The sequence below is a fragment of the Callospermophilus lateralis genome, chromosome 5, assembly GCF_048772815.1.
Source record: "Callospermophilus lateralis isolate mCalLat2 chromosome 5, mCalLat2.hap1, whole genome shotgun sequence".
Lineage (NCBI taxonomy): Eukaryota > Metazoa > Chordata > Mammalia > Rodentia > Sciuridae > Callospermophilus > Callospermophilus lateralis.
Window position 1 is genome coordinate 107,556,616 of NC_135309.1, and position 21,554 is coordinate 107,578,169.

A 21,554-nucleotide genomic window follows, 5' to 3' on the forward strand; every position below is an offset into this window, starting at 1 on the left:
CATTTGGTAAGATAAAGAGGAATTCTATGGATTTCTTCTCTTACAGTTTCTCGCTGTTAATAAGTACTTCTAAAGTATCTGTTTCAATAGCAGGCTTCCAGTTTGAGCAGAAGTCTATTTTAAGTGAAACCATTTTAAGTGTTTACAATTTCTAATGCAGTAACTCCTTCCTTTTCAAACAGTAGCAAGGTTTAAAAGCAGAGAAGCATAAGAAAAACCTAACGATAAGGAATCAGATAATTTTATGAGATGTAGTGTGTTGCCTAACCTGTCTTAGGGAAGAGGAAATAGGAAAGAAAAGGTAGGGGGAAGGGAGTGTTGGCAAAGTATTGGGATGCCTTGGTATCCTCCCCTCCCCCCATTTTTTTTTTTTTAATTCACAGAGACACGCGCGCGCACACACAAATTCCTTAAAAATACACTTAGAAAATTACAGAAAAAGTAATATTTAGTCATCATATAACAGTTGATTCTATTTAAATATTACTTTGATGTGATAGTAAACAGATGAAAATTTTAAGCATTTTCCAAGAATAAAAAATTTGTCCTGATTGTGAATTGTGTAGCAGCTACACAAAAATTGAATTTTAGGTAAATATTTTTGTCATCTGTCTGAACTAAAGATGTGGACTTTTTAGTTGTAGATATGAAATGATTGCTAAATTGTTCTTAGTTGAAACTTGGTTTTTTTTGTTTTTGTTGTTACCTTAATAAGTAACAAGGTTATATTTAATGTGTTAAATCTAAGGCTGAAATTTTATATTTTTTAATTAAATTGTAAACTTATATTCCCAAGTTTCTTTTTGATGCATTATAAACTCTAAAAGGATGTTTGGTAATTGCCTTAAAGATTAAAAAGGCAATTTTTAGTTAACTATACTATGGAGAATAAACACAAAGTTGCTATGGTAAAATTAAGAATTTTGGATTATCCACTTTGGGATAAAATGATTATAGGGAAATAGTTGCCGATGTGAATTGTCTGTCCCTTAAATGATTGTGTCACCATTTAACCAAAAAATGGTTTACTATAAGTAAATTTTAAGTGGTATTGACTTCTTTATGTTCTTCCAAAAGGGAAGTTACAGTGGTACATATATACTTCTATGAAAATGTAGATTTCAGTGGTATAATTTATTTCAAAATTGAATAATATAGAGATTTTAGAAGGCAGCATTTTATGTGGGCTGAGAACATTGATGCATAAAATTAAGCAATATTCCTCAGTTTGCTTTTAAATGCCTTTGTTTTGAATGAATTCCAATAATTTAAAGTATGTATCTTTTACAGGGAGCATTTGGTGCCCTTCAGAAGATATGTGAAGATTCTGCTGAGATTTTAGATAGTGATGTTTTAGATCGCCCTCTCAACATCATGATTCCCAAATTTTTACAGTTCTTCAAACACAGTAGCCCCAAAATAAGGTATTTATATGACCAATATTAATTTATAAACTCTGATATAAGCCTTACTTCTGCCCTATTTTGTATTTTTTGTGATTAGCAAAAGATAATGGGCCAGATATAATGGTGCACATCTGTAATCCCAGAGACTTAGGGGACTGAGGTAGAAGGATCACGTAATCAAAACCAGCTTCAGCTACTTGGCAATACCCTGTCTCAAAATCAAAAGGGGCTGGGGTGGTTGCTCAGTGATAGATCACCCCTGGATTCAGTCCCCAGAACTGAGGGGAGAAAAAAAACAGAGACAATATTGGATATTCCACAAAGGTAGACTTAATTAAGTTGAAATTTACTACTTTAATAACAAATCCCATAAAATGTTGACTCTTAATGATGAAATTTTCATTAAATATAGCTAATTACATTCACATAGTTAATTACATTCCCAGTATTTACCAGCCATCGTCTTACAAGTTCTTATAAGACCAATTTAGTTGAGGGGCTTTGGGATTTTTTTTAAAAGTTATCAATCTTGCCAAGTTCAAATGCCTTCATTTGTGGATGTGTAATAGAAATTCCTTCAGAATAATATCTACATATTCTTGTCACTTAGGGTCAGGCAACATTATTTGATATAATACTGTGAGCTCTTCGAGCCTTTCAACATATGTTGTCGTCTTTCCCCTTCTACCACTGTTTGCAGGTTCAATGACTGGCTATTCTCTGCTTTTCTTCATCCTCTGATAAGTAAACTGATGTAATTTAAGAATTTTACATCTAAATTATGGGGAGTAGTGAGCATTTTAAGTTCAAAGGTAGCAGAATATTTTATTACACCCTGAAATCATATAGTAGGTTTTCTTGGCTAATCCTGAAATTAACCTGGTCTGCCTTGATCATCTCTGTATCCCTAATTTCTACAACAGTGCCTCACATAGTTGCCAAACTTATGTTAGAATATGTAAACTAACCTATTAAGTTTGTTCATCAGTTCCTAACAAGCTATAAGTATGATGTCTTTGTTTTAATTGTTGGAAGTGCATAAGGCTTCATAAGTTCTTCAAGTGTTCCCGCAGCTGCTGTACCAGTTGGCTTCTTATTTTTTGTGTGTGTGTGTGTGTGTGTGTGTGAGAGAGAGAGAGAGAAAGAGATCCAGTTGTGATTTTTTTTCCCCCTAACTTTTTTCTATGAAAAATATTGCTCCTTCTTTAACTATTGGTTACTTTGGTTTTTGCTATATTTGTTGGTGCTTCATGGTTTTATATAAAATAATCAAATGTCACATTATTATTTAAATAAAAATCATTGCCTAGAGGCACTTATTCAGGAGTCCAAGAGCATGACCGTATTCCATAGACTGTAACTATTAGTTGGGCTTCAAAATTCCAAACTGTATTCAAAGGATTGTGGTACCAGCAATGTTCCCAAGGGGTTATAAGAATATGTATCTTAAATTCTGTTTATTTCTCAATCTTTCATACTTTATCTTAGTAATTTGAATTACTCTTCTTCATAAGTTGTACTTGTGTCATGCTCAGATTGGAAATTAGTTAGTAGATGTATAATTGTGGTGGCATCAATATACATATTGAAAAGAGTATATTTTCAAACTGTTATTTTTGTGGCATAATTAACTAAATAGAAGTTTGTGTCCCCCAGAAATTCTCCTCCATTGACATTTTAACCAGTGAGTGATTTATATACTTCACTTCTAGGAATATTAACTTTTTTTGTGAGTAATTCTCAGCAATTAAGAAAAATCCAATAAAATATTCCTGGTAATTGATACACTATTGCTAGATAGTAAATATTAATAATTATTATTTCAGTATTTTATTTTGTAGATGGTCATTTGATCAACAGTACAAAATATTTCTATTTAGTGAATACTCATGATTACATACTTGAGATTCTGTTTTATCTACTTAAAATTTTTCTTTTTGATATATATTTGGGTGGATATGGATATCTGCTCTGTAATTTCTCTGTGCACTAATATTCATCTTTATATAAATGTTTCCAATAATTCATATTATTTAACAACTTAAAAAGTTTAACTTGTGTTTACTGTGTACTCTTAAAAATGTTGTCCTCTCATATTATTGTTGGGGAACTTGGAAACAAAATGAGGAAATGGAGTATAGTTTTACATTTAAATCTTAACTCTCCTTCCCTTGCATTTCTTTCTAAATAATTTTATCACATTTATACACAAATAGAGTATCAGTTTGTTTATGGGATCATAAAAATGGCATTGTACTAATTATAATCTCTGTTGACTTTATTTAGTATTATGTTGCTAAGATGCATTCATATAATGTCACTATAGCCCATTTGTTTTGAATACTGTGTAATATTGCCTTGCGTGACAATTAAACAATTTGGTGTACACTTTTCCCCTGGCTGCCTTTGGGTGACATCTGGGTTTTTGCTACTATTAATAGTGCTGCCAATATCAAACTTCAGAACAAGTTGTACCAATTCATACTCTGTTAATAAGATTTAAAAGATTCTATGGTTACACATGTTCCGCATTTGGAATTGTCATGCTTTAAATATTGCAAATCAAATATATATAAAATATCTCATTGTATTGCTAGTGTACTTTCCTGTCAATAAGGAATGATGGATATCTTAATGAATATTATTGGCTCTATGCATTGCCTTTTTCTGTTGTCTCTTTTTTCCTTTTGTGTTATTCAGTGTTCCATTTGACACAGGAATTTTCAAGTGAGGCTTTTTGATGTTTAATAGATAAATATATCTGGTGTCTGTAGGCATGTTATGGGGATACTTTTTTTGAGACAGGTTCTTTCAGTATTGCTCAGGCTGGGCTCAAGTGATCCTCCTGCCTCCTCCTATGTAGTTGGAAGTATATAGGTTTGTGCCACCTGGCTCACGAGATAGGAATGTATTCTGTCTTTTCTATTTAAATAATATTTTTGTAAGTATATTTATAAAAATAATTTTTTCTTATTGATTTAAAAATTTCATTTATCATGCAAAATTCCATGTGTATATGGTCAATTTATGGCTTCTCGATTGTATTCTGTTGCTATTTTTTTTTTTTTTTTAAGAAAGAGAGAGAATTTTTTAATATTTATTTTTTTAGTTTTTGGCGTATACAACATCTTTGTTTGTATGTGGTGCTGAGGCTCGAACCCGGGCCGCACGCATGCCAGGCGAGCGCGCTACCGCTTGAGCCACATCCCCAGCCCTCTGTTGCTATTTTATGTACATAGCCTCAAACAATTCTGGCTTATTTTAGGGCAATGAGCTTTTGAGGCTTTTAGCAATTGTAGTTATTTTAAAAAGAGATATTGGAATGTTTTGGTATTCAGAAGTAAACAGATTAAACAAGGAGACTTCATACTGCATCAAGATAAGTTTTCAATTTTTTAAGTAATGCTCTGGAATATCTTAATTCAAACTAACTGTTCAATAGTACTATACTACTATTTATAATAAGGTAAATTTAAATTCTCTCCTGGAATTGAATGAAAATAATAAAGCCTACAGGTTTTTTTGTTTTGTTTTTTCGGGGGGTACCAGGGATTGAACTCTGGGGTACTTAACCACTGAGCCACATCCCCAGCCTTTTTTTTTTTTTTAATTTAGAGTCTTACTGAGTTGCTCAATTCACAGTCCTCCTGCCTCAGCCTCTCCAGCCGCTAGGATTATAAGCGTGCACCACCGTGCTAAGTTTACAGATTTAAAACATGCATTGGGCAGTGGAAATAATCATAAGCAACTTATTTGAAGAGTTATGTCTAACAAAAATTGATGTTGGAAGACAGGCCAAACAGTATTTGATCTAAAATATGCAAAAACTGCACGGTGAAAATAACTGAAACATTCTCCACTTTGCAGAATTTACTCTGAGCTTATTAAATGCTTCAGCTGCTTCTAAGAGATTTTTTTTCAATATAAAAATACTATGGTCTATAGGAAAAGGATTATATTGGGAAAATTTTTATTCTTTAGGAAATAATGCCATTTACATGTCATCAGACAGATCTCATTAAGACATTGACTAATATATGAATATATACCAGGAACATTTTTTTTTCTTTTTATTGTTCCTTAATCATCAGATTATCAATATGAAGAAGTTTTTGTTTTAAGAGTTTACAACCAGGACAGTAAGGATCCTTTTCCATGTAAACCCTAGAGCTAACAGATTTTACAAAAACTTGAAATATATATTGGAATTGTGTTGCATTTATAGATCAATTTGGGGAAAATAGGAGTCTACAATAAAAGTTTTTATACTTTTAGCAGTTTTGCACATTTTATTAAATGTATTTCTAGGCTCTTGATTTTCTTCAATAGTATTATAAGTGGTAATTTTCCTAAGTTAAATTTTCTAATTTTTTCCTTTATTGGCAATGTTCACAACTAACATGTGTATTAAGCAAGCTATATCAACAAAAGATAATGCGGTAAAAGGAGTTTATTTGTTCAACTGTGAATTTACAAATGTAAATCCTGGGCTGGGATTGTAGCTCAATGGTAGAATGCTTGCCTCGCATGTGTGAGGCCCTGAGTTCTATCCTCAGCACCATATAAAAAAGATTTTGTGTCCATCTACAACTTAAAAAATACTTTAAAAAAATGTACATCCTGCTATTAATTTTCTAAAAAATATTTTGAAAACAGTAGTAATAGTTGCCTTTGAAGAATAGAGTAATTTTGCCAATATGTGCACGCGCACACACACACACACACACACACACACTTTTAAGTTCAGTTTAAAAACCCTTTAAGAAGTCACTTTTCTTATTATTTTTTCCCATTTACTTACTGTGCCAATGACTTAACATACATTTGCTTGTTGAGTTTAATCCCCACAATAAATGGATGAATATGATATTTTATAGATGAGACTTTAAATCATAACTGCTTACCTTGTGCCACATACTTAATGATTCAGATCTCCTTATAACCTAATACTTTAAATGTTTGATGTTCTTGCCATTACTGCTGAGTCAAAATCGATGATTTTTGGCACAGCAATTAAGACAAAGAAAGGTCCTTGTAGGCTTTATATTTTAAAAAGTAGGCAAACAGGACAGACAATAAGTAATATAATTTCAGGTAGTGATGTATATAATGGAAAAAAATGAGAGTAGATTTAAACAGTGATTCACAGAAATATTTTATCTAGGAGGTTCCCTGTAATGGTAACATTTGTGCAGAGCCTGAACAAAATAAAGATTCTTTGGAAGATCAAAGGGAAGAACATTTTAGAGACAGCAAGTGAAAGGGCCCTGGAATTAGGATTAAGTCTTTTAGAATAGTAAAAGAAAAAACTTCACTGTAGCACCATGGAAACCAAAGATAGAGGCTGGGGAGAAGGAGCCCTATTGTAAAGGTTAACTAGCTAGTTCTTACCCATGGAATGAAATTTCAGCCCATAGCCTGTAAGCCAAGAATGGTTTTAAAAGACTATATTTGAGAACAAAATGAAGGCATAGTAAAAATTATATGTGGTCCATGAAGCTTAAAATATTACATTAGCCTTTTGCAGGAAAAATAGATTAGGTTTTATTGTAGCAATCTGAAGAAGTTTTGTTTTGTTTTGTTTTGTTTTGTTTTTTATGTGTCAGGCAGGTTATAATAGGGCTTGACACATTAGGATTTAGGAAACCAACTAGGACCTATGTAATAACCCTGGGAAGAGATCAAGGTGCGCACTAGGTAAGAAGTAAAGGCAGGGAAAAGTGATTGGATTAAGGGTATTTTTAATGATAATGCTGAAGGATTGAATTGGGTATGCCTTATTGGGTTCTACATTTTTGTTTCAAAAGGAATGCATACATTATTTAATAATCTTTAGCATATAAAATAAATTGTTCCCTTCACCTAATCCTCTACTTTTAAATGCTATCCACTATTAAAAATTTGCATGGCCTTGCAGACTTTTTTCATTTGTTTAGAAATGCTAACATTGCTTTGTAACTTTGATTTTCTTCCATTTAATATATTGTTCACAATCTTTATTGATAACAGAGATTTGACTCTTTCATTTTTGTGGTTGTCTATATGGTATGCATGTACCAAAATATTTTTATGAAAGAATGTTTAATATCTTGCCAGTCTTGTAGACAGAAAAACCACACTGAGCATATGTTAAACTTCAAACTTTGTTTCTAGGTCTCATGCTGTTGCATGTGTCAATCAGTTTATCATTAGTAGGACTCAAGCTCTGATGTTGCACATTGATTCTTTTATTGAGGTAAGATTTGTCACCACCCCATTTGTTTTCAAGAATGTTAAATAATGCTAGCAGCACATATTTTTTTTAATAACTTATAATTGTGAATAGTATTTGACTTATTATTTCTGGTAGTATTAAAATTGGATACAGTATAGACTTTGTAATTTTTATTAGCTGAAAATAAAAATTTTTCTGCTTGTAATACAAACATTTATTATAAGGTGTAAGTGTCTGTTTATCTTGATACTTTAAAAGTTTTCCTATCAATATATTGTTCAGATTGTATATGGAAGTTATTCCAGTATTTGAAACATGAAAAACTGGTAAGGTTAGATAAAGTTGCCCAATAAAGAATTTGAAAGTATGGACTAAAAGGACATAGTAATTACCTTCCATTGAACAGTGGGCAGCATATGATGTGATCCCATAACCTCAGTATGTAGTAGGCTATACTATTTAGGTTTGTATGAATGGACTATGATGCATGCAATGTTGGAGTTGCCCAAAGATGCATTTCTCAGGTTGTGTCCCCATAGGTAAGCAGGGATTTCTGATGTTTTTTGTAAAATTAGAGGTGTCAAGGGAAAAAAAATGAACTGTTGTATCTCGGCAAACAGCTCTAAAGACATTATTTGATAAAAGCATAGTTTTTTGGCCATGAACCAGAAACAGTACATTTACTTTTCAAAACGTCTGCTTTTTGAGAACAGTTGAAGATATTAAGGTTCCTTAGGCATCTTCTCTTCTATTTTCATTAAATGAAATTTAATAAAATGGTCCATTTCTTTTCACCTGTTCTTAAAAATCCTTTAGAGATCATGCTGCTGATAATACTGTTGAAATCCTAAGAGGAAGGGAATCATAGGGGTATTTTTTTCTTTGCTTAATTTTTAAATGGATTGGCTCCTTCTGAGGATTTTTTTGTAATTATTTTTGATACGGGGAATTGAACCCCAGGGTACTTTACCACTAAGCTGCATCCCCAGTTCCTTTTATTCTTTGAGATAGGATCTTGCTAAATTGCTGAGGCTGGCCTCAAATTTGATCCTCCTGCTTTAGCTTCCAGAGTCACTGGGATTACAGGTGTGTGCTGCACATCTGACTTGATTTGGGGGTTTGTTGTTGTTTTGGTTTGGTTTGAGGTTTTTGAGATATTGTGTCACTGTGTTGCCTTCAAATCCATGGGCTCAATTAATCTTTCTGTCTTTGTCTCCCAAGTAGTTGGGATTACAGGTATATACCATCATCCCTGGCTCTTTCTGAGCCCCCTGCCTGCCCCTAGTATGCCTACAAGGTGTTTTTAGTATACTTTTGAGTGGAGATAATACAATGTACTGGGTAGTGTTAGAAAATCTTAGATAAGGGGCTGCAGTTGTATCTCAGTGGTAGAGCGCTTGCCTGGCATGTGTGAGACATTGCGTTTGATCCTCAGCGTCAGATAAAAATAAATAAAATAAGCTGGGCGTAGCATTGCGCACCTGTAATCCCAGCAGCTGGGGAGGCTGAGGCAGGAGGATGAGAGTTCAAAGCCAGCCTCAGCAAAAGCAAGGTGCTACAACTCAGTGAGACCTGTCTCTAAATCAAATACAAAATAGGGCTAGGGATGTGGCTCAGTGGTTGAGTGCCCCTGAGTTGAATCCCTGGTACCACCAAAATAATAATAATTAAATAACTTTTTTTTTTTTTTTTTAAATTTTTTAAAGTCTTGGACAAGACTGCCTAGATTCTATCCTCAGCTTTGTAGTTATGTGACCTTGGGTATTTTATTTATTTAATGTTTTACTATTTTATCATCTATAAATGGGACTGACATTGACTTCCCTTATTGTGTTTATTATAAAGCTAGTTGCTATAAATAAAATAGAACAGGCTCACCACAAAACAAGCTTCTGTGTTAGCTGTTATATTTAGAGGTAATAGAGGTTTCTCTTATAATCATAGTATCATTCTTTCACAGCTTAATAAAAGAAACAGTTATAGATATACCAGTATCTTATAAGGAAATATAATTTAGAATAAAAGAAACTCTCTTCTGGAGATAAAAATCCTCAGTGAGTGGGTCAAGAACATCTCCTTGGGCTTGGGTTGTGGCTCAGTGGTAGAATGCTTGCCTAGCATGCAGGAGGCACTGGGTTTGATCCTCAGCACCACATAAATGTAAAATAAAGATACTGTGTCCACCTAAAACTTAAAAATAAATAAATATTTTTTTAAAAAAAATCTCCTGGCATTTTATAATGTTTTACATTACTGTTAAGTACCATAGTAAAGCATCTTTGCTAATCCTACATGATAATAGACCTATAAGGTAATAACTGGCACATAGTGGACCTTCAGTAATAATTTGCTAAATGGATTAGTAGACTAATCATTTTCTTTAATTATGAATGTTTTCTTCAGGGGCTGATGTTATGTCTGCTAAGTTTGACAGAATGTTAATGAGGAGTCTGTTTGTTACCAGTACATATACCTTGGCAAACCTGGGTATTCATTCAGTGATAGTAGTAATGAAAATAATGGGTACGTGGTGATTAATTGAACACATAACACTGTCACCCTCTAGCCCAGTTACTTTTCTCTAAGAGGTAAAAAATGAATTAAATAGTTCTAGTAAAATTTAACGAAGGTACATGTGTAATATATAAGTAACACCTTCTGGGAAGAGCTTTCTTCTCTGGCCCTGTAAAATATCTGTGATTAAAAGAAACCTACTGAATTGGATGTCAGAAATAGGAGCAGGACTTGGAAAATTTGAAGTTTAAAAAGTGCTACTTTAATAGTACTTCACCTAGTGTCATATTTAATCATTGCACTTCTCTTTGGTCTTTTTTGTAATAAAGTTTCAGGTTCCAGGGAGGGAGAAGGGAAAGGAAAGGGGAAATAATAGGAGGTAATACTGGCCATTTTTTAGAGAGACTGATATTCTGAATTAAAAAAAAAAACATTGGGACATATTGGATTTTGTGTATTTTTTTTTTTTAATGATTGTTTTTTACTACTTTCAGTGTGTGTAGATAAAACTTCTTGAGTGACTTAAGGAAAGCTTCATTGTTTTTTTCACATCCTCATTTGCAACCTCTGCAAGAAAGAACTTCTTTCAATGGAAGCTTGTTAATAGTGAAGTTAGAGTGAACTTAAGAATCCAAACAAACCAAATTCAGATTCCTCACTGGCTAGGCCTACCATTACTGAGGGATTACTGGATGTCTGCATTTCCTCCAGAGGTTTGTGACTTTTGTAGAGAAGAAAACTGACTGTAGGATTTTCAGGTAGCAAAGTTTTGACCTTGTGATATTTAAATGTAATGTGAACTATTTTAAATTGTCAGGAAATATTCTTGTCCCCACTGAGTGTAATCCTGAAGAACTTTTATCTCCAGATAAAAGATAAATACAGAAAGCATTTAATTTCTTCTAAATTATATTCCCTTACAGATGCTTGCATGTCTATCACTGTTCTCCTCTCTAGCCTTTGTTGATTTCTAGTTCCTTATCTGTAAAATTCAACCTTGATAACATGTTGGGAAACCAATCAGTTCAAACGAATCCCCCTATTGTACTAACCAATCACCCCTACCCAACTTGTTCCCGCCATTGAATGTGCTAATCAATGTTAAGAGTTATTGTTTGATTTTTCCTGCGGTATGGAATGATTTGCTGTGTGATGTTGTGACGCATAGAGTATGGTATCCCCCCCAAAACCTATAAAACCTCACTGAACAAAGGACCGGGACTCACACCCTGGGACCACTGCGTTGGGAACAGTTGTGAGTCCAGGCTCAAGCTTGCAAAAAAGACTCTTGTGTAATTGCAAAAAAAAAAAAAAAAAAAAATTAAATGAAATAATCTATTTTCCATTCATACATTCTTTTTTAGCTCGTAGAGGAACTTGTGAGGAATAGCTTTAAGATTGATTGCTGTAATTGCTATTATAATTCTTTTCCAGTAGTTGACTTTGTGAGCAGCAGCAATGTAGGGTTAGGTTGTTAACCTCTGTTTCTGGGTTCCCTGTCTTCTAATGAAACTGTTTTGTTCTTACAAACAAAAATTAACTCAAAACACAACTGATTATACTGTAAGAGAATGGCTTTTCATCTGTTATCAAAATTTTTGGCAGTTGTTATACATTTAATTGTCTTTTCTAATACTGAAAGCCATTTAATTAAATCTTTTTTTTTTTTTGGTATTATATCTTAAGTTTTCTTTAAAGATCACTAGCTTACAGATTTCTTTTTATTATACATGAACATTTCTAATATGTTGGAATAAAATTAACTAGAAAAAAATATTGTGTTTCTCATGCAATAGAATCTCTTTGCTTTGGCTGGTGATGAGGAACCAGAGGTACGAAAAAACGTGTGCCGGGCTCTTGTCATGTTGCTTGAAGTTCGAATGGATCGCCTGCTTCCTCACATGCATAATATAGTTGAGGTAACACAGATAGTTTAAAGACTTTCTTCATTGTTCCCTCAAGAAAAATATTGGACACAAAATACATAATGTGAAACTGTTTTCTAATTTATATAACACATGGGGGATTATAAATGAATTATGATTATCTTAAAATTAGTTATCTTTATGGTGATTCTTATTTCATAAGATTTAAGATACTATGGAAGGAAGTTATTTAAAGAATTAGAGAGGGGCTGGGGATGCAGCTCAAGCGGTAGCACGCTCGCCTGGCATGCGTGTGGCCCCAGTTCGATCCTCAGCACCACATACAAAGATGTTGTGTCCACCGAGAACTAAAAAATAAATATTAAAAAATTCTCTCTCTGTCTCTCACTCTCTCTTTAAAAAAAAAAAAAAAAGAATTAGAGAGCTTTTAATTGTAATAACCAGGAAATATTTACATTGAGTTTATAAAATGAGGGTCAGACTAAATAAGCAATAAAACTTTGGGAGATAAGTACCATATTATTGGTTGTTAAAGTTGAAAATTTAAAAAGTTTCTTCCTATACATTATTGGTAAAATTTATCTGATCGACTGTAAGTCATGAAAATGATATTGACCATTTTAGTTTCTACAGATCATTTAGATTTTTTTTTTTTATCCTGAGAAGGAAGTTTTATCCTTCAAGAAAAATATCACTGGTAATCAGAAAAATTAAAATAGCAATGAAATATTTTTCACACATAAGTTAATACAAGGTAAAAATAAATAATAAATACCATAGCTGTTGATGATATGGATATCTTGTGGAGTATAAATTGCTGCAGTCTTTTACATTATCATTTGGCATCTATCTTATGTGCATATATTTTCACTCAATAATTCCACTTCTACAGAGTTCTGACATGTTCCAAATATACATGCCCAAAAATATTATTGCTTTCTTTTGTAAATAAAAAAAGTTTACCAATAAAAAATATGAGAATTAATTATTTTGATATGATATGACTGCAGTGCAACGATTTTAAATCATAAAACCATTTCTAAATACCAATTTGGATAGAGGTTCCAGCTATACTATTATCTGATAAGTAAAAAAATATATATATATATATAGTAAATTTATATCTGAAAAGTAAGTATCTATATATAGTTAATCAGATCATTTAGATTTTTAAAGGCTCTCTCAGTCTCCATGTAATTGAAAGAAAATTGTTAGGAAATTTTAAGTATGTCAATCACAGTTTAACCATCATGAAAGGAAGGGATTTTTCAACAACAAGATAGACAATAAATTATTGTTTAGGCAGTACTCAGTACTGCTAGAGTCAAATTTATCTATTTCCAGATTGCTGAATGTATTTTGTATTTTTACATGAATATTATATAGCCTTGCAAATACATCAAGGAGTATGTTATGTAGAGCCTCCCTTTCACTTTAAAAGTTCCTTATGTGGAGAGGGAGGATCCTTAAGAAACATTAGAAGAAGGCTTATCATCCATGGTATGCAGCAACTTCCATTCTCAAACATTAGGAAAATTAGTTCTAGAAATGAGGATATGTTTCAGCATAATTAGGATAAATGATGTTTTCTCTGATGAAACTCTCCTGTGAAGAGCCAGGTGGGGCTGGTTAAAAGATTAGTGAGAGTTTGGCATTAATCAGAAAGTTAAGAAATTTTATCACTTGCTTAGGTAACAGCTGGGGAGCCAAATTTATAATGTTACAGTTCTTTATTTAGCAATACTCAGCATAGGAGTAGGACATGATATGGCATAATGTGACAACTGTTGTGTTGCCTTGTTTTGTCATGTGAGGCATTTGAGTCCAGAAGAGGATCATGTATGTAGTAGGAATTCATCAGTTGACTCCCCAATTCCATCTCCAGGTGCATTGGGAAATCACGAATGAATTTCGTTTGATATGTTTGGTATGGTACAAGCCTGAGTTTACATTAATTATTAATTGCATTATTTAAATTGATTAATATTAAGGATTCTTTCTACAGTACATGCTACAGAGGACTCAAGACCAAGATGAAAATGTGGCTTTAGAAGCCTGTGAATTTTGGTTAACTTTGGCTGAGCAGCCAATATGCAAAGATGTACTCGTAAGGCATCTTCCTAAGTAAGTGTTCCTACTTGTAAATCATGCTTTGTTCTTAAATTTAATTTCTTAATAGTGATTCTTCCATGTTTATATTTTTATAAAATTCATTTTTCTGCCATCAGGGATTGAGGTTCTAAAGAAGACAGGCTTAATTTTACTGTTGTTAAAAGTATAAAGAGTTTCAAGAATTGATTACCTTTTTAAAATTCCATGATTAATAAATTAGAATATTTTAATTCGTAATTAATCTTGGACCATTTATGACATAGTTCTCTCTCTTTTTTTGTCCTGGGGATTCATCTCTGGCACTAAACACTGAGTCACATCCCCAGCCCTATTTTGTATTTGATTTAAAGACAGGGTCTAGGCTGGGGATGTGGCTCAAGTGGTAGCGCTCTCGCCTGGCATGCGTGCGGTCCGGGTTCGATCCTCAGCACCACGTACAAACAAAGATGTTGTGTCCGCCAAGTACTAAAAAATAAATATTAAAAAATTCTCTCTCTCTCTCTCTCCCTCTCTCTCTCTCTTTCTTTTAAAAAAATAAATAAAAATAAAGACAGGGTCTCATGGAGTTGCTTAGCACCTCATTTTTGCTGAGGCTGGCTTTGAACTTGCGGTCCTTCTTCCTCAGCCTGCCAAGCGCTGAGATTACAGGCATACGACACTGTGCCTGGCATAGTTCTCTCTTAAATAATATTTCTACTTTGACCATGGATCCCAAGATGGAATTTTTTTCTAAAGATGATTTCCACCAGTTGAGATGCTGCAAAATTTTATTGTTATCTATTTTTAACCCAAAATCGTGACTTTTAAAAGTAATGTTTACTTTTTTGAAAACAAAGTATTACAGGCTTATGGAAGAAAATTAAATTGCAGAAGTCATCACTATATTTTTGATATGTTGGTTTTTAATGTTATTTTTATGTGCAATCATCTTATACCAAATACCATATATTTAGAGCATTTGGGGAAGAATTAGATGTGATAATGTATAATGTGCTTAAAATTGCTTCTCACATATAATTAGTGCTTTAGAATATGATTAATTTTAAGGTTTGCTCTTCAGTTTTTGTGTTGTGCAATTTCCTCTATAACATTAGTTTTTAACACTTAAATTACTGTACTGTTTTATATCATAGTGTGCACTGTTATATCTGTGCATACTATGCGCATTTTTCTCATTGAATATTTATTAGCTTTTTTTTTCCAGTCATAAATAATCCTGGAAGAATAATCTTTCTTTGTCATAAGTGATTATTTCTTTACATTGGAATTCCTGGGAGTGATTTTTAACCAATATGTATGAGCATTTTAAAGTTCCTTATAAATATTACAAATTATTCTCTAGGCAATTTATACCTGGTTTAGTGTTTGTGGAGTTTTCGGGTGATTATAGTACCTGGATGCTCAGTTAATATTACCAGTGATTGTCTCATTGCTTTTATTAGTGTACATAAGGTTAACACTCTTGTTCATTCTATTAAATTGTTTTGTTTCATGAATTAATTTCTTATAGATTGATTCCTGTATTAGTGAATGGCATGAAGTACTCAGATCTAGATATTATCCTGCTTAAGGTAAGGAAACTGCTGATGAATAGGGAAGATGACTTTTATATTGACCTGGTAGATTTTTAATTTGACCAATAAAACATTAATTTAGAATAGGCCCTATGTAAATAGGCTGCCCGTTGCATGTAATAGGCTACAAAAGTCCAAAGACAGAACAATTAATTTAAATGGTTATAAATTCTAGCTTAATTGATATTAGTTACAGTAGGATTATCATTAGTTTATCTTTGATTTAGACTACTTAGAGTTTATATTTAAATTATTCTTACATATGCTGCTCTGAATTTGATTCTGTTAGATTATACCACCTCATGGAAGGCAATATATAGTGCAGCTAAAGGACTTGATAGCCTAATAGGTATTGTATGTTGGCCTTTGCTCCCTTTCACAAGGAAATATTTTCTGGATAGGCAAGTAGTTGTTGACAAGGAGGTATGCTTCAAAATCCTGTGCATTCTAGGCACTGTGACACACACCTTATGATTAGCTATTCAAGGTTTACAAGTTCAAGGCTAACCTAAACAACTTAGTGAGGCCCAGTCTCAAAAATTTGGGGAGTACAGATGTGACTCAGTAGTAAAGTACTTGCTGAACATGTGTGAGACTCTGGGGTTTGGTCCCCTGTACCACAGAAAACGGTCCTTCACACGACCCCATCCCTGGATATTCTGATTTTTTTTTTTTTTTTACTTGTGTACATATTACTAGCTTAATGAATATCATGAAAAATTTCACTTTGAAAAAGGGTGATGTGGAAGAAGATGAAACAATTCCTGATAGTGAGCAGGATATAAGACCACGTTTTCATCGATCAAGGACTGTGGCTCAGCAGCATGATGAAGATGGAATTGAAGAGGAAGATGATGATGATGATGAAATTGATGATGATGATACAATTTCTGACTGGAATTTAAGTAAGTTGGAGAAGGAAAAATACAGTTACCCACTTGGATAACAATTTTAATGAGCTTTAATTCCCCCATTGAAGTCATAATTTAGTGAATTTTAGTATATTCACACAACTATCAGCCATCACCATCATCGATTTTAGGACACTTTACATCATCCAAGGAAGAGACCTCATCCTCATTATTGGTCATTCGCCATTTTCCCCTAACCCTAGGCAATTACCAGTTTATGTTCTTTCTCTATGAAATCTGTCTCTTAGGCCATTTCATGTAAATGGAATGGTCCTTTCTATTTTCATTTTCTTCCACTTAGCATAATGGTTTCAAGGTTTATCTATGTCATAGCATATATCAATACTTGATTCCTTTATACCACATTATTTTTCTATTCTTCATCTGATAGACATTTGTATTTCCCTTTTGGCTGTTGTGAATATTGATTCCATGAACATTTGTGTACAAGTTTTTTTGCGAACATACATTTTCATTTCTCTTAAATGTATGCCCAGGAGTGAGCTTGATGATGGATCATGTGGTTTCTGTTTGTTTAACCTTTTAAGGAACTATCAGGATGTTTTCCAAAAGAGGCAGTACCATTTTATTTTCTCATCACCAATGTCTGAGGGTTTCCGTTTCTCTTATTATTACATCTTATTATTACATCTGTTTTTTTACTGTAGCTATTCTAGTAAATGTGAAGGGATATCATTGTGCTTTTGGTCTGCATTTTACTTAGTCTCTGCTCTTGTATTTAATTATCAGACTTCTTACTAAAACTGTTTCTCAAAAGACTAAATATTTTGAAATAATAAAATAGGAATGTTGCCATAGCTTTTCATAAGTTTTTTTTAATGCGTGATAATTTGCATGCTATCATATTCCTTTGAAATATTCAAAACTTGGGAATCTGTTGATTTTTTTCAACCTTATCTTCAAGTTCACATAGCCTGTGCAGCTGGCATTCTGACCCACACTAATTGGGATGGGGCCAATACACCTTTGTTTTATTTTTGGTTACTTGCTGATTTTTTTAAACTACTGCTCTATTTCAGCGTTTCTCAACCTCAGCACTATTGGCATTTGGGGCCACATAATTAATTATTGTGGAGGCTATTCTGTGCATTATAGAATGTATAGCAGCATCCCTAACTTCTGTCCAAAGATGCCAGCAGTGTACACACCATTGTGACAACCAACAATGCCTCCAAACATTGCCAGAAGTCACCTGGGAGATAAAATCATCCCCAGGAAAGAACCACCCCCTTTTGTTAGTGTTGGAGTTTCAAAAAATTTTGAGAAAGTGTTTAGGGGTTTGTATCATCAGCTCAGAGTATGTGATTTGATTAATGATGGTAATTCTTGCCCTGTTACCTAGTTTCTTGTAACATTTTATTTAGAGTGCCTAATGTACAGGCACTAGGCTGAGAACTTTGCAGTTGTAGGTAGATAAGGAAACTGCAGAAAGACAAACTATTGCAAGATTAACGTAGGTACTACTGATAGCACATCCAGTATTAGAACCCAAGTCTCACCACTTAACAAGACAATCCAAGGTTTTCACTACTGTCACAAATTAACTGCTTGAATATCCCTGCTTTCAAGTTGAAGGGGCAGAAAAGATCAAGAGAATATGCTTATATCTACTAAAGTAGTACTGTGTGTGAAGCAGGGGAGGAGAGACACTTCCTCTTCACATCCTTTTACTCATCTTTATATCCTTCCAGAAGCTGCTTTTTTTTTCACATATGGTAAATTTTCAAAAACAAAATTAGATTATATGCAGTTTGCTGCTCTGCCTTTCTATGAAGCCTATATCAGTCTTCTGTTGCATGTCAATGTATTGTTCAATTCTATGGATCCAGTGTGCATATAGTGTAACTAAGATTCTTTTTGATGGTTAAGGTGTTACTTGACTGACATAACAGCGTTTTTTTGCTTTTTGAGTGTATATTTATTTAGCCATGCTACAAGTATTAGGTGACACACACGTTTTCATCATTTAAGCCAAACTCCAACGAAATGTGGGGGAAAGAAAACCCCACAGTAACCCAAGACAGTCACAATCGCTCAGGACTCGAGAGAAGCAATTCTTACCATAACTGTGAATTTCAAGATGCATCCTCTATGATTCCATTTCTTTCTTTCCTACTCTAGAAAAGATGCCAGAAAAGAATTTTTTTGTTTTGTTTTGTTTTTTTAAGGGATAATCTATTACAATTGTATGGAAAGCAAATAATTCTCAGACTTCAGTGCTTCCATATAGAATGGCAACCAAGCATTTCCTTATATTTCCCCTTCTACCCATAACTTTGTCTGATGTGATGGCATTAGAATCGGGATTTTTTTTTTTTTTTTTAAGAATTGTGTCATTTCTAATAGTTTGAAATTATTTGCTATTCTTATTTCACATTGGAAAAATTATTGTGCTTTATATTTTCATTGGTTCTTATCTAAGTTGTTAGGTTAATAAAATTCAAGTTATTTTATAGTTAATCCTTTGTAAAGAATATTTTCTAACATTTTATGCTTCATTTGGTGACTTTTGTTCCAATTTATGGGCCTAACTTCCAGCCAAATGATTATATACTTGATTCTAAATGGTCTACCACTAGAAATGTTAAATGGAATTAATAAATGGATATATTATTTTTCCTCAGGATTTTAACAGTAGGTATCCTATTTTGGAAGTATTGAATTGAGTGGAACAGTATTCATTTTAATTTTTCTATGTAGTCAGTAGAATTCTAGTCTGACCTCCATGTACAGAATTAAATGTCTGCATAATTATTTTGCTAATTCTTTGTCATAAAAGCATATTCTCTTTAATAGATTCTTTTCATGTCACTACCTTCTATTTCATTGAATTCTTAACTCTAAAGGTATGACTAAAACATTATACATATAGTATTTATGTTTAAATATGTAATTAAGTGATAATAGAGATTAATATAATTATTTTTTAATTAAATATTTTCTTAGGAAAATGTTCTGCTGCTGCCTTAGATGTTCTTGCAAATGTATATCGTGATGAGCTATTGCCACATATTTTGCCTCTTTTGAAAGAATTGCTTTTTCATCATGAATGGGTTGTTAAAGAATCGGGCATCTTGGTTTTAGGAGCAATTGCTGAAGGTAAGCCCATTTTCGATTGTAAAGTCCTCAATACATGGTATAAGGCTAGGCTACTTTAAGGAATTGTTACTCTGTAAGCAAAGCGGGTTCACTCTGGATTTACATACTGGCTTATTCTCTGGTAAAGCCAATATGGCATAGACAAAACTGTGGTCCATATTAAACTAAAAGAAATCATTGAATCCAGAAGCCATCTTGGGATAAGTTTCTATTTTGAACCATTTTTAAATGATTAAACAGTCTTGGATTTACTTCTAGACAGGTCACTTTGCAGATATTTTTGTTATTGTAGAGGGAACAAAAAGGGCTCTGATGTCTGAAGCATTTTTGCTAGAAAAATAGCTTTGTTTTCTAAGAAGTTTGGGAAACCTGAGAAAAACAGGAGTATCATCATCCTATATAAAGAGTTATTGTTGATCTTGTTTTGGTTGTAAACATTCATCTACAAGAAGTAAAACATAGGCATTTCTGCAAGCTGTAATTTTTTAGCAGAGGTAAAATGAAGTACTAATCCTACTAAAAAGAACTTAAGGGGAGCATTTAACTGTTTTTCATTATTTTAAAATAATGTTGGTATAGATTATTATATATTTACAGCAGTGAGAATACACTGAATATTTTTCATGGGTACGTGTGTCACTTTTGTATTCAACTAAAAAATTTTAAACCACATTTGGCACCTTTTGAAAGTTTTTTGTTATTTTGTTTTTTCTAGGTTGCATGCAGGGCATGATTCCATACCTGCCTGAGCTTATTCCTCACCTTATTCAGTGCCTCTCTGATAAAAAGGCTCTTGTGCGCTCCATAACATGCTGGACACTTAGCCGCTATGCACACTGGGTAGTTAGCCAGCCACCAGACACGTACCTGAAGCCATTAATGACAGAATTGCTAAAGCGTATCCTGGATAGCAACAAGAGAGTACAAGAAGCTGCCTGCAGGTGGGACAAATTTATAACATAGTCTTCATTATGGAATTGGTAATTCAGTGAGAGACAAATTTTCAAACTTGTGATGGAATGTTGACATTAAACCATTAATGTAATATTTCATAACAGAAAACCTCCAGCAATAGAAGGAAGTTGTTTTCCTTTTTTTTTTTTTTTTTTTTTTGATGCTGGGGATTGAACATACACAGGTGCTTAACCACTAAGCCATATCACCATCCTTTTTTATATTTTATTTAGAGGCAGGGTCTCACTAAGTTTCTGAGGCTGGCTCTGAACTCAAGATTCTCCTGCCTTAGCCTCCAGAGTTACTGGGATTATAGATGTGTACCACCAAACTTGGCTCCTCCCTGCTTTTTCTTAGTGAATTTTTTATAGGACTGATATGTATTGTTGGGAATTGCACATTTTGTTAGGCTGAAAAATTTCTATTTACAACTGTTATCTGATGTTTTTATGCATCAAATGTGACTATCTGAATTTCATTCAGTCTTTGCTTTTCTTCCTCAATTTGTTCTTTTTTCCATTCAGTGGCTATGATAACAGTAGAGTTATCTCACATCCTTATTCTCAGACAACTGAAGTGTTGCTGGCAGGACTTCTACTCTTAAAGGAATAGCAAAATTTGAGTAGATTCGTATTCTTAGTCTACAGGTCAATTACCGTAACTCCACAGAAAGTTCTACAAATTTATGGTTTGTCACTTACCATCTGTGACTTTTTTATTTTTTTTTATTTTAATTTGTTATATATGACAACAGAATGCATTACAACTCATATTAAACATAATAGAGCATATTTTTTCATTCCTCTGGTTGTACACAAAGTAGAGTCACATCCTTTGTGTCTTCATATATGTACTTAGAGTAA

General features: G+C 33.1%; 1 protein-coding gene across 2 annotated transcripts in view; it reads left to right on the forward strand.

Annotated features, from left to right (window-relative positions):
• Tnpo1 (transportin 1) overlaps positions 1–21,554 on the forward strand; it is an 84,558-nt gene that overhangs the window by 43,756 nt on the left and 19,248 nt on the right. For both annotated transcript variants that reach the window (XM_076857136.1, XM_076857137.1), the window contains exons 6-13: positions 1,291–1,424; positions 7,560–7,641; positions 11,931–12,053; positions 14,026–14,144; positions 15,643–15,703; positions 16,443–16,611; positions 19,585–19,737; positions 20,453–20,678. In XM_076857136.1, coding sequence (XP_076713251.1) covers positions 1,291–1,424; positions 7,560–7,641; positions 11,931–12,053; positions 14,026–14,144; positions 15,643–15,703; positions 16,443–16,611; positions 19,585–19,737; positions 20,453–20,678 — 1,067 coding nt within the window. The remainder of the gene's footprint in view (positions 1–1,290; positions 1,425–7,559; positions 7,642–11,930; positions 12,054–14,025; positions 14,145–15,642; positions 15,704–16,442; positions 16,612–19,584; positions 19,738–20,452; positions 20,679–21,554) is intronic.